Below are 12,418 nucleotides of genomic sequence, written 5' to 3' on the forward strand. Positions count from 1 at the left end.
GTGACATCACTCATGACATCATTGATGACATCTCAAATTACATCGCTGATGACATCATTAAGTGAGTGTAAGTGTTTTTAAGGCTTTATGGGTGTTAAACATATATAGTAACCTACTAAAAAAGTTAAATTAGTATATTGGATGCACTACTTCTGAGTGATACCACTTCTAACATATATTATGTGAGTGGATGTGCGACTGTATCCTTGCGTGAATGGGTGTGTGAATGGCTGTATGGGTGTATATGTTGATGTGTCAGTAGCTGTGTTGGTGAAAAGATGCTGTGTGAGTGGCTGTATTTGTGGGTGAGTGAGTGAGTGGGTGTGTCCGTGGCTGTGTGGGTGAGTCAAGTCAAGTACAACTTTATTTGATTGCTATTTCATACAATCATAAAATCACATGTAAAAAACATATAGTTAAAAAGAGACACCCTATATATACATCGTTAAATTCAATTAATCATGCATTACGTAGGAAAGCCATTAAAAACAGAAAGGCTGTTAAAAGAAATAGCAATAAGAAACTGGGATCAAAAGGTTCTTAAATTCATCAATACTACAAAGTTACCCTTTGGCCACATGTAACCATATACTTGAACTACCATCCTTTTCCTGAGGTTAACCGCATGCTTTAAAAACATTGCTATCTTCCAAGTGATATGTACATTGTCTAAGAATTGCAGAGCAGTGAAAGCTGGCCTACATTGTCTGATTCCAAAGCATTTTAGAATAGGAAGGATCCACATCTTTTCTCAGTTCTCTATAGAATATACAAAACAGCAACCCATGTATAGTAGATTGATCTGAAAGATTATCACATGAACACAGTTGCGGTTGTCGGGTCCAGTTGTTTAATATTGGAAAACTAACAATTCTATGGAAGATCCCCAGTCTGAATCTGGTTAATAAAAAACTATCATAGCCCCCAGGAATGACTTTCAAATATGGCTGGATATTAAAAGTAATTAAGATCTGTTGATTCTGGTGAACACTCGGCTTTAAAACCTCAGATGAAAGTCTTATGGCGTCCAAATGCTGGAGACCCACTTTTTTTAGGTCCTTTCTCCTGACCTTATTTAAACTGCTTGGGTCGGTAAAATACTCTGGATGTCTGAGATCCTCCATAAAATTGCGGACATATCTTATCCATGAGATCTTTAAAGCCCCTTCCAGCTTCAGGCTATTCAACAATATGTCTCTATTTAGCTTGGTCTCTATTTTTGTCCACACTCTATGCCACAAAAGAATGGTCTCAAGTTTAATAAGGTTTAATATATGAAGTAAGCCCAGTTCCGCATGACAGACATATGAGGATGTGCTAGACGGGACAGACAAGATGGTGTGGGTGAGTCAAAGGGTGCATGTGCAAAAGATGTGGACAATAGAACTTTGACCGAGGCGATAAAAGGTCTACATGATCTACAGTGAACAATGGTGAGCAAAGGAGGTGCCCCAGATTAATGGTTTAATGGTTGGTTAGTTTGGTTACCATCCTGTATGTCAGAACTGTTTAAGGCCTTGTTGCTCCTCATTGTGGTCTTGCTTTTGATGTATTGTGTTTTTCAATTAATAAAAGTTTGCTGTAAAAGAATTAGCGCTAAGGTGAGAGGGATGTTCAAAGCGAAATCCTTAGCGTGGAGGCAGATGCTATGAGAACACATATCAGCTGACTTTCAGTTAGGACCACGAGTTAAAATAAGTAGTTGAAATATCAACTAGAGGGGGAATGTTAAACAAAATATAAAATGTGGGGAAACCTCAGACAAACAAAGAAAACACCACCGGTGTCAGCAGAAAATCAGTATAAAACTCTATGCAATCAAAGAATAAAAATAGAACCAGGTTAAATAAGGACACAGAGTAAAGGTGAGGTCAGTGGAGAGCAAAACACAAGCTCTGCAAGTTTAGTTAAAAAGGGAAACCATGACTAACAAAGCCTAGAGGAATGCACGATCACAGCGCACAAGCATGTACTCAGTTTCCATTATTAGCAGAAGTGTGGTTCAGTTTTTTAATCTTGGTGACATTTGGAGTAAATAAATGGGAGAGATGAGAGAATACTCCTTTTATAGCAAAAAAACCCATCATTATTCAAGAATAGATTATATGTTTATTGATCTCTCTGAGCTAGAGTCAGTGAGATCAATTAGATATCAGCCAATTCATATTTCGGATCATGGTGCCATGATGTTACAGCTGGCTCTTCCTCTGGAACCTATTTTTAGGAGGTGGACCCTGAACAGAAGATTCCTCTTGCAACCCTCAACTCCTGAGTTACTAAAAAAAGAGACAGCTACCTTCTTTCACCATAATCTAGATTCGGCTCCTTTGCACATAGTCTGGGACGCCTTCAAGGCTTGGCTGAGGGGGTTCATAAAAGGGAGCGGTACTCGGATGGGCTAGAGTGGAAAAAAATGAGATCGAAGACATAGAAAAACAGCTTGCATTGACCGAGACAGCCTTAAAAAGGGGGCAGATGCCTGTGCGGAGAAAAAATCCCTCGAAGCAAAGGTAGAGGATCTACAGATGGAATTTCGGCTTAAAACTGAAGCAATATTGCTTCAAAAGTGGGAGGCAAGTAAGATGAGCGATTTTGATCAGGGGGAGAACTGTGGCAAATTACTTGCTTTGAAAAGCAGATCTGATAGGTCCCGCAATTTTATCAATAACATCAAGATAGGAGCCAAGGTGGTAGAGGAAAAAAAGGAGATAGAGAAAGTATTTGTGGAGTTCTTTCAAGGTTTATATAGGGAGGAGTTATTTGTTGCGGATGAGGTTATCGAGCAGTGGCTGTCTGAAAACAACTACCGAAGCTAGACTTGGTGACCCAAGCAACTTTGACTCAAGATATAGAGGAGGGTGAAATACGTGTAATTTTAAATAAAACTAAGAAAGGGAAATCAGCAGGTCCCGATGCAATACCAATAGAAGTTTACACGTTAATATTAGATGAAATAATCCCGATCTGGGTAAGGTTGTTTAATAAAATTCTTAGAGGGAATTCGCCCCTGCCAGATTCTTGGAATGAGGCTGTTATTACATTAATCTTGAAACCGGGCAAGGACCCACTGGAATGTCAATCTTACCGCCCCATTTCATTATTAAATTGCGACTATAAGGTCTTTGCGGGTGTGTTAAATGCTCGGCTTAGTAAAATAGTGGGGGCAATTATCCATCAAGACCAAAAGGGGTTTTTACCGGGTAGGCAGATGCTTGATCTGGTGTATTCCTTAATAGGCTTGGTTGATATGGCAACAACATTAGGAGCCCCCCTTTCTATTATCATGGTCGATGCTGCAAAAGCATTTGATCAAGTTAATTGGCATTACCTTAACAACACCCTAAAGGCTTTTGGGTTTGGACTCAGCTTCAGGGAAGTTCTCAAAAAAATATATAACTGTCCCCGGGCACAGATACTGGTTAACGGCACTCTCTCAGCCGCGGTCTCGATACAGCGCGGTACGAGACAAGGGTGCCCCCTATCACCGATCCTTTTTGACCTGTATATCGAGCCTCTGGCTCAGAGTCTAAGACAGAATGATAAAATCTCTCCTTTTGAAATTAAAGGATTCTTCAGAAAGATTGCACTGTATGCAGATGATCTCATTGTATTTTCCTCCAATGTTACTCCTACTGTATCTGAGTTAATGGCTGAAGTTCAGTCCTTCGGGGAAGTGTCAGGTTATCAAGTTAACAGAGATAAAACCAAAATTATGGCATGGAATACTTCAGCACAGGGGGTTGGGCTTTCTAAAGAATTAAAATACTTGGGAGTGATAGTAACCCAGGACATAGGAAAGATTCCCAAAACAAACCTGGATAAAATTTTGAAGGAGGTGGAGCTTTTATTGAAGAGATGGCAGACCTTACCGTTAACCCACTACGGGAGAGTCAACTTGATTAAAATGTGTGTGCTCCCCAAAATCGCCTATCTTTTTAATAATATACCTCTGGAATTTGATAAAACTGCTCTTGCGAAAATGCAGGGTAAGATTTCCTCGTTTATATGGGCAAGTAAAGGGATCAGGCTATCCTGGAAGAAACTTAGGCGAAAGCTGATTAAGGGAGGCTTGGGTTTGCCAGACCTTCAGTTGTATTGTTGGGCATATCAACTAAAAAATTGTAGGATCTTACTATCAAAACCAGACAGCTCCTTGATAGGAAATATGTTCAATGCCATGCTTCAAGAGAGGGATAAGGCAGGCTTTATGTACAAATTTGGAGCCCCCAAATACTTTAAAAAGATTAGGTTTAAGACTTTATTCATGGCGGCAAAGCTATGGACTGAGTGTCGAGCTGGCGTAGGATTACCGTATTATAGTGATTGGGCTCCAGTGTGGGACTCACCAGGAACTCCGGAATGCCTTAAAGACTCACTATCCCAGCCACTAAAAGAGGCCGGAATCCTACTCTGGAAGGATATCTTGGATGGGAACATTTGTTATCCTTGGGAATTATGGTGGAACCTTACTAGAGGAGCTTGCTCCAGATTTAAATTTTATCAAATATCTTTATGGTGTAAAGGTCTATGCAGGATAATGCCCGAGGATTCTTCCATGGAAGAGGAGTTGCAAGACTCAAGGGTTAAAAAAAAGGAAGTTGGTTGTTGGTATCAACATCTGCTTGCGGCAGCAGACGAGAAAATGGAACGTCCATATCTGGTCTGGGAGAAGGGCTTGCCGAATGAAGATTTGAAAAAGTTATGGCAAGTTTCTTTGGAAATTCTATATCCTTTAATTAAATCTGCTGCACTTAGGAAAAATAATTTCTTTATACTGCACAGGATATATTGGTCGCCCTTGAAGCTCGCCAAAATAAGGGGAGGTGGAGAGGCCAACTGTACGAGATGTGGGGCCCCGAACGCGGATGATGTTCACATTTTTGCAGCTTGCCCCCAGATTCAAGAGTTCTGGGGCAGTGTGGGTAAGACCTTGTCTGATGTGCTGGGCATGGAGGTTGAGGTAAGCCTTTCCTTTATTATTTTTGGTATAATGTTGAAGCCTAATGGTCTGTTGGTGCTTTCGGGGCCCGAGAGTAAATTGGTATTCTACCTTGTTCTTTTGGCAAGAAGAGAAATTTGTAAGCTTTGGCGTCAGGTCCTCACTCCAACTTGGAGAGCCTGGTGGAACGCGGTACGTTATTTTAGAGACTTAGACCAAAAGGTCAACCAGAATAAGGGTAGGATAGACATGGGGTTGTTTTGGAATCTTTTAGACGACTCAGTCAGGGATTAAACTAGCTATCTATCCTATGATTAGACCTTTCGATCAGCTCTCGATGAGTGGTGTGGTTGGGTTCCACACATACACCATCAGCTGAGTCTACAACCAATAGATAAAAAACGACAAGGGTGGTACAGGTTGAGAGGTCGTTGTATCTATGGAGGTCATATGAGGATAAATAAAAATTAAAAAAGTGTGGTTCAGAACATATGTGAACAAAGGTAGTTTTGGTCAATAGTATAGAAAACAAGAAAAGAAGAGCAGAACAAACACATTCTCTGGAAAGAGAGGTTAAAGGACAAGATTTCATCAAAGCCCTGTTAGGATTAAGATAAAGGGAACCGAGAGGAGAGGACAGAAGTACAAGGATGCAGGTGATGTGATGTTTAAGTGGAAATATATCATTAACTCATATTATTCCATAACTTGTTACTGCTTTTTAAGAGGGTAAGTATGAACCCAGAATAATTTGTAAGTATATAAGCAGTTGCATGCATGTTGCAAATTGACTTAGTCTTCAGTTATACGGGGATGACTGTCTCCCAATCGTATTCTAAGTAAACCTATTTTCTAGTGCCAACAATCTGTGTCTTTGATTTTCCTAGTTAACAGGCTCTTATAAATTGAGGCATAGTATCCAAATCTGGTCAGTTTGTGAAGTCTGTAATACACTTACACTAGTTGTGATTGAATGCAATGTGAGCAAGTTTATACTGTAACCTTATAATCAAGAAAGACATCAAGAACTGGGGCTCAATTTGTTTCCATTATGCAGGGAAACTGTTATTTTATGAAGGTAAAAGGAGTGCAGACAGACCCTGACAATGCTGAAAATCCTGTTTCAGGCAAAAACTCCTATTTGGGCCTATAACTGGATTACAAGGTGGTATAGATTGTGCTTAATGTGTCTGTTTCCCATATCGGTTTCCTGCAGGTAAAACCCAATACTCATCAGTGGGCAAATTGCATAAAATGGCAGTCTGCACACACTGGGAAGTATGATTTAATCCTCAGTTTGCGTTAAATTCACCATTATTGTAAGTCAGGTTCATAATCAGGAGCAAATTGCATACCCACTGACTACTATCCTGTGCAAAAATAATTAGTGGGTGCCAATGGGATAATGCAAAATTTCCCCCCCGGCAGAATATGATGAGGGGTCCCTTGAGTATCCCATGTCTCACAGATATTTACTGACATTAAGCTTACTGTGCCAACCCTACCCCTGGCCCCTGTTGCACTGAAGGACCTGTGTAACTCCCCTAGTGGGTGCACAATTTGCAATTGTGATTGCAGCCCAGTTGTATGTATCAAAATCATGTTTTAGAAAAAGTACTCAGTGCTCTGAAGTGAATAGTTGAAAGGGTCGGACTGACCTATAGGACAGTCTGGCAGTGCAAGAAGGGCTGGTCTGGCAAGTTACTGTGTGGGCTGGTTTTTTTGGCTATTTGTGGGCCTGCTTCAGGGTCTTGCCGGACACTTTTCACCATAGATTTCCCTGATATTACCACAAATATTGCCTGCAGCAAGCACTCATACATTAGTCACCTATTTCCTTGCAAATCGCCTATACCAGGGTGTCTGTAAAGTTCAAAATTGGCCTGAATTGTAAAATGTAGGCTACTTCTTTAGCTATCTGATTTGTTACTGGGGACCCTTTTATTTGGGTGATCGGGCCTAATATCAGTCCCAGTCCGACCCAGATGGTTGAGCACATATACAAGAAGACATCTAAAAAATCCAATATATTTTGCTAGGCGACTCCCATTTTTGCTTATAGTAAGGCAATAGTCACCGAATGGCTTTGACCTTTAAAGCATAGGGATCTGAGATACATTTTAAGACAAAAAGTAATTATAGCAGAAATACATAAATCGGACGAGGTGACGTTAAAGTATTTTTGTATTTTCCACTGCAAAATGCATCAGTTTGATCCCTAAAAGTGCATATTAACAGGGGCAGGAACAATTCCAAACATGTGACTTATAATTGCTACAACATGCAAAAGAACTGCAATTCGACACAACTAATTCTGTCATGAACTGCAACCTTTTTACTAAACGAAATCGTGGTCAATCAATCAATTGCCGCTGTTGAATAGTATTATGTGATCAAAACTTACTGCTGCAAGTTAATACCTGCAAGCTATGCACTTCTTGTTACTTTGCCCAGATTATAATTTTGCACTGCAAAACATGTCAGCGCCATCAAGGCCCTACATGTCATTTGGCACCCTATCCTGATGCTCTTTTATAGTGCAGCACAGAGCCAGTGCCTCTTTTATGCTCCTGCAGGGCGTAAAGTGAATTAATGTAACCTGATATTTCTCTGACTTGGTGCTTTATTTTCAGACAACACAGCTGTGTTAGCCAGTTAGCAGGATTGTTTCTGAGCCCTGCTGCCTGAAAATAAAGCAGTAGCTCCAATAAATATAGGATTAAAAGAATGTACTTTATTTTACTCCCTACAGGCCCTTCCTGGAAAAACTAATGGTATCATGATGAGCAAAGTGCTTTTTTTTGTGTGTGAGGTGTCTAATTTCAAACATATATCTAGGAATTTCTCAGATTGAAGGCATGAACTCAAGACAGAATAAGTCAGAAACAGAGAGAGGTAATCTCTGCTCACTGTTTCCAACAAGTTTATGTTAACTCCGAGAAATACCGAGTTATATGTTTGTACTTGAGACACCTAAGGAAATGATGGACTGAGTGTTGAACATTGCAAGCACTCACCCCCAGTCAATTGATCTGGGTTTAATCCATCACCGTTCTTTAGCCCACTCTGCCACCCCAGTTCAGACATGGCCATATGCAAATCAGTCTGACCCTGTGCCTCATGGGAACAGTCCAGCCCGAACTGCCAAGCCATGTCTTCCCTGGACCGGAAACAAGCTTCCTAGGACTGGTTTCTGGCATTTCAGCCGTCTTCAGCCAGGCTTGCTTGAATCCAGTGGCAAAGTGAGCAAGGGACTCACGTCTGAGCATACCCTGCCATCTTATGGCGAACAAAGCAAAAACCAAAGGAAATGATGGACGGAGTGTTGAACATTGCAAGCACTCACCCCCAGTCAACTGATCTGGGTTTAATCCATCACCGTTCTTTAGCCCACTCTGCCACCCCAGTTCAGACATGGCCATATGCAAATCAGTCTGACCCTGTGCCTCATGGGAACAGTCCAGCCTGAACTGCCAAGCAAAAGCAGAAGGTCTCATCCTAATATGGCCCCTGATTCTCAGTGTTTAAAAATGTTATAAGCACTTCTAAGGGTCTGAGGTTGAATATTGCTCAGCAAAAGGAAGGCAAGCCAAAATCAATTTAAACCGTAGTGAAATAAATGTTATTTGCATGGATGCAACGACCAGTTGAAAAAAATGACCCCCATTTAACGTGCCCCATGTCACCTCCTTAATTGTGTGCATATTTGGAGAATATAGAATACCTACTTGTATCTAACAAGTTGTTTAATTCTTGTTCTTCTGTCTCCTCTTCTTCCTCCTTTACTTGTTTCTTTTGTGCTGATTCCTGCAGCTCTGAGGCACTAAGAAGAGAGTTCTGCTTGCAGTGATTGAGCCCCCCATCCCGCGGCAGAGTAAAGCTACGAGGTTTACTGCCTCCACCATTTAGAACTTGTATCCGTTCACCCTCCGCCAAGGGGTGTGGGCCGTAGTGATCCTGCATGTGGCACTTCTGAATGGGAAGCGTGGACTGCCTCCGGTGATCTGGAGAGATGACTAGAGAGTCAGTGAACACAGAGTCCTCTAGGGGCAGAGTCTGAAGGTAGTGCAGCCCTGAACTTGTAAGTGGAGTCTCAATTAAATCTTGCCAGGAGCGCCGCTGGCTGGCGTTTTTCCGGAGTGGGGATTCCGCGATGCTGCCCACTACTTCCTGTCGGTACTCCTCATGGGAAGAATGCGACTGAGAGGTCTCGGTTGAAGAAAGCCTACAATGTTTTGGTTCAACAAAAGGGCTTGGGCAGCTCATCTACAAAAAAAAAGATACATTTTAGAGCAATACACTGTACAACGCTATTCTTTTGCAATATTTTATAATATTTTATTGCAGTAGAGTACCTCATAGAGCAAAAGAGAAGAAAGACAAATCATATACTATTTGTGGCCAACTGAAAACGTGCCTGCCCAAGAAGACTTCCTAGTCCCTATCTATTAATCATTGCAAGAACATTACATATTACATTGAATATTGCATGAGAATTGGGACAAAAATTCTAAAGATACCCCAACTACCCTCAAACTATTGACAAAGCCCATTCTCTAGATATATTGTTTCTTTTTGGCGAATACTTCTCATTCACCTATTGGGAAAGCTGTATATGACTTCCAATTAACAGTTACTAAATAGCAGCATTTTAAAAAACTAAAAACTCCATACAGCAGTGACAATCACATTTTGAAAAAAAATATCACCAATTTCAGGTCTGAGTCACTATTTGTCACTAAAGAAGTTCTTATTAAGCCTGGGCGTAGCGGGTGAAGTTGCTCTACGCGGAGCACCACGGAGGTGGCCAAAAACTCTGTGGAGCTCCGCTACGCGCCTCTCACCCCCACACAATACATATTTTCTAAATTCAATCTTCAAATAATGTAAAATAAAACCGCACTTACCTTATCGCAGCGTCCCGGGCTTCCTTCCTCCTGCTCGCAGAAATCCATGGTAGGACTGCGCATGCACAGTCCTACCATGACGTATGACCAACGTAGGAGATTACGACAAGGAGGAGGGCAGCCCGGGATGCCGTGATAAGGTAAGTGCGGTTTTATTTTACATTATTTGAAGATTGAATTTAGAAAATATTTATTGCGGGGGATGGGAGGCGGGAGAGTCCAGGGCTGAACTCCGCTCCGCTGCGGAGTCGGAAATTTTGCAGAAACTTTACGTTCTCCGCAGAAGGCAGAGTATGCAAAATTCCGTAAACTCTGCCAGTGGAGCTGAGTTCAGTGCCAAGGTTTAGTTCTTATTACACCTCATTCTGAGCAGAATTGATCTTGGCATAGTCGCAAAACTTATGCTCACAGCCCCAAAGCATAGTTTTATAAAGACAGCAAGACTCAACCTGGGTATTAATTTTTACAACCTAAGTTGGTTCAAATATAACCACTAGTTTCAATGAAATACATTTCTATGCACATTAAATCCTAAAAAAATGTAATTCACAGAACTGCTGGAATTCCTGATCCTGGTACTGATCATGTGACTCTTCTATAACAGTTCAAAGATTTCAACATTCCTGGGTGCCACAAACTTTACCAAGTATCACACATGATTGCAAAAAACATGATGTAATCAATAAGGATGAAAGAAATCAATCCCTGCTCCCCAAATTCTCACAACTACCTTCCCCCTTCTACACAAATATACTAATGTTGGGATGTGTATGTTTTATACCAACGTTGCAACTCATGTCCAGGAGGTATCCAAGTGGGCAGCCACAGAGGACAAACCTCTTAAATCGTCATGCACTCTGATGTCACATTCCAGGTTGCCTTTGTTCCAGTTACTTGTGTTCATAGAAAAAATGCACAACTATACAAGAGCTGGGGTTAATGGGAGCCCCCTTGTGTGTATCCATTTCTGAACTACCTGAATGATCCTGGAAGCCGCTTCTTTTCACCCAGCCTAATGGGTCGAACCCTATTTATTTGGGTCAGAGGTTGCTCTACCAAATGAAAAGCTACAACTTCATGAAATTTAAAGTTGCATTTAATGACATTATTTGATTCTATTTGATTCTATTTTATATCCTATTCTTCACTTCTTTAAGCAACCTATTAGTCAACGTTTATGAAATGTGGCAAACACAACTGTTACATAAAATTGCATTGTGAGAAATTGGGGTGTTGATTGAGGAGGGGCTGAGCTTTCCTGAGCCAATAGCCGTAAACCACATCAGGGTGAAACACTAAAGTCACTAGATTAACCCGTGCTTCACCCTCTTGTACCACGAAAGCAGTCAGGCTTAATTTATCAGCAATGTGTAAAGCATTTATGCAGCACACAAACAGTAATAAGGTGAAAAAACAAGAGAATCGCACACAAATTTTCAAAAATAGAGTAAGGCACTAAATGGTTGGGACAAAAAAAAACAACTTTAAAACAAGTGTCCTTTTAAAAATTGTGACTTAAAATCCAAATTCAACTTTACGATTAAAGAGGGTTTTGAATTAGAGTTCTTTAGATACCAAACTCAATATTCCTATTTGCTCCCAATTGAAAGTTAGCACTTATTAATTGTAATAAGGAAACCCAATGTTATCCTAATGGGAGAGGAAGGCAGTGAAAAACAAATGTAAGGGTTTTTTACTTCCAGGACATGTAAAAGTACATGTTGAGCTTTTTAAATACACTGCACTCTGCCCTCTGGGTTGTGTAGGGCCTACCCTAGGGGTGACTTACATGTATTTCAAAGGGAAGGTTTAGGCCTGGAAAAAGGTTTTTTTTGACAGTTCAAGATGGCAGATCAAAGCTACACACATAGGCTGCAATGGCAGGCCTGAGAAATGTTTAAAGTGCTACTTAACTGGGTGTAACAAGGAGTGCTACAGGCCCACTAGTAAATTTTAATTTACAGGCCTTGGGCACTTGTGGTACCACTTTACTAGGGACTTACACATTAATTAAATGTGCCAATTTGGTGTAAGCTTATTTTACCATGTTTAAAGGAGAGAGCACAAACACTTTAGCACCGGCCAGCAGTTGTAAACAGAGTCCTAAGGCCAACAAAAACGATATCAGCAAAAATAGGGGTTGAGGCAAACAGTTGAGGGAGACCACCCTAAGACTGACAAGTCTAAGAGACATTATTTAGGACATTAAAACAAACCTAGTAATAATCGAACTTTTCCAAAGAATCGAGATCTTTCCAATAGAGAGCAATTTACTAGGCTCATTTTACTATGAAAACCCTTTTATCTGCTCATTCACAACATTTCCCTAATATGACAGTCCCATTTACCACAAGTCTACCGTGCCCTCAGAAATCTGACCACATCATACTAAATCTAATAATAAATGGCTGAAATCTCAAGTTAAAGGAAAAGGAACCTTTGTGAAGAGCCCTCATTCAGCAGAGTAAACTCTAAATCATAAATATTACTTTTTAAAGGACACGTGTTGCTGAAATTTACAATAAAAGCAATCAAAGGCCTGACTCCAATATACTATTCTAAAGTAGTACTA

General features: G+C 40.7%; 1 protein-coding gene across 5 annotated transcripts in view; it reads right to left on the reverse strand.

The window, feature by feature from the left end:
* CNKSR2 (connector enhancer of kinase suppressor of Ras 2) overlaps positions 1 to 12,418 on the reverse strand; it is a 1,692,689-nt gene that overhangs the window by 223,699 nt on the left and 1,456,572 nt on the right. For all 5 annotated transcript variants that reach the window (XM_085622481.1, XM_085622480.1, XM_085622479.1 and 2 more), the window contains one exon: positions 8,668 to 9,205. In XM_085622481.1, coding sequence (XP_085478607.1) covers positions 8,668 to 9,205 — 538 coding nt within the window. The remainder of the gene's footprint in view (positions 1 to 8,667; positions 9,206 to 12,418) is intronic.

Source organism: Triturus cristatus, chromosome 8 (assembly GCF_964204655.1).
Source record: "Triturus cristatus chromosome 8, aTriCri1.1, whole genome shotgun sequence".
In the NCBI taxonomy this organism is placed as follows: domain Eukaryota; kingdom Metazoa; phylum Chordata; class Amphibia; order Caudata; family Salamandridae; genus Triturus; species Triturus cristatus.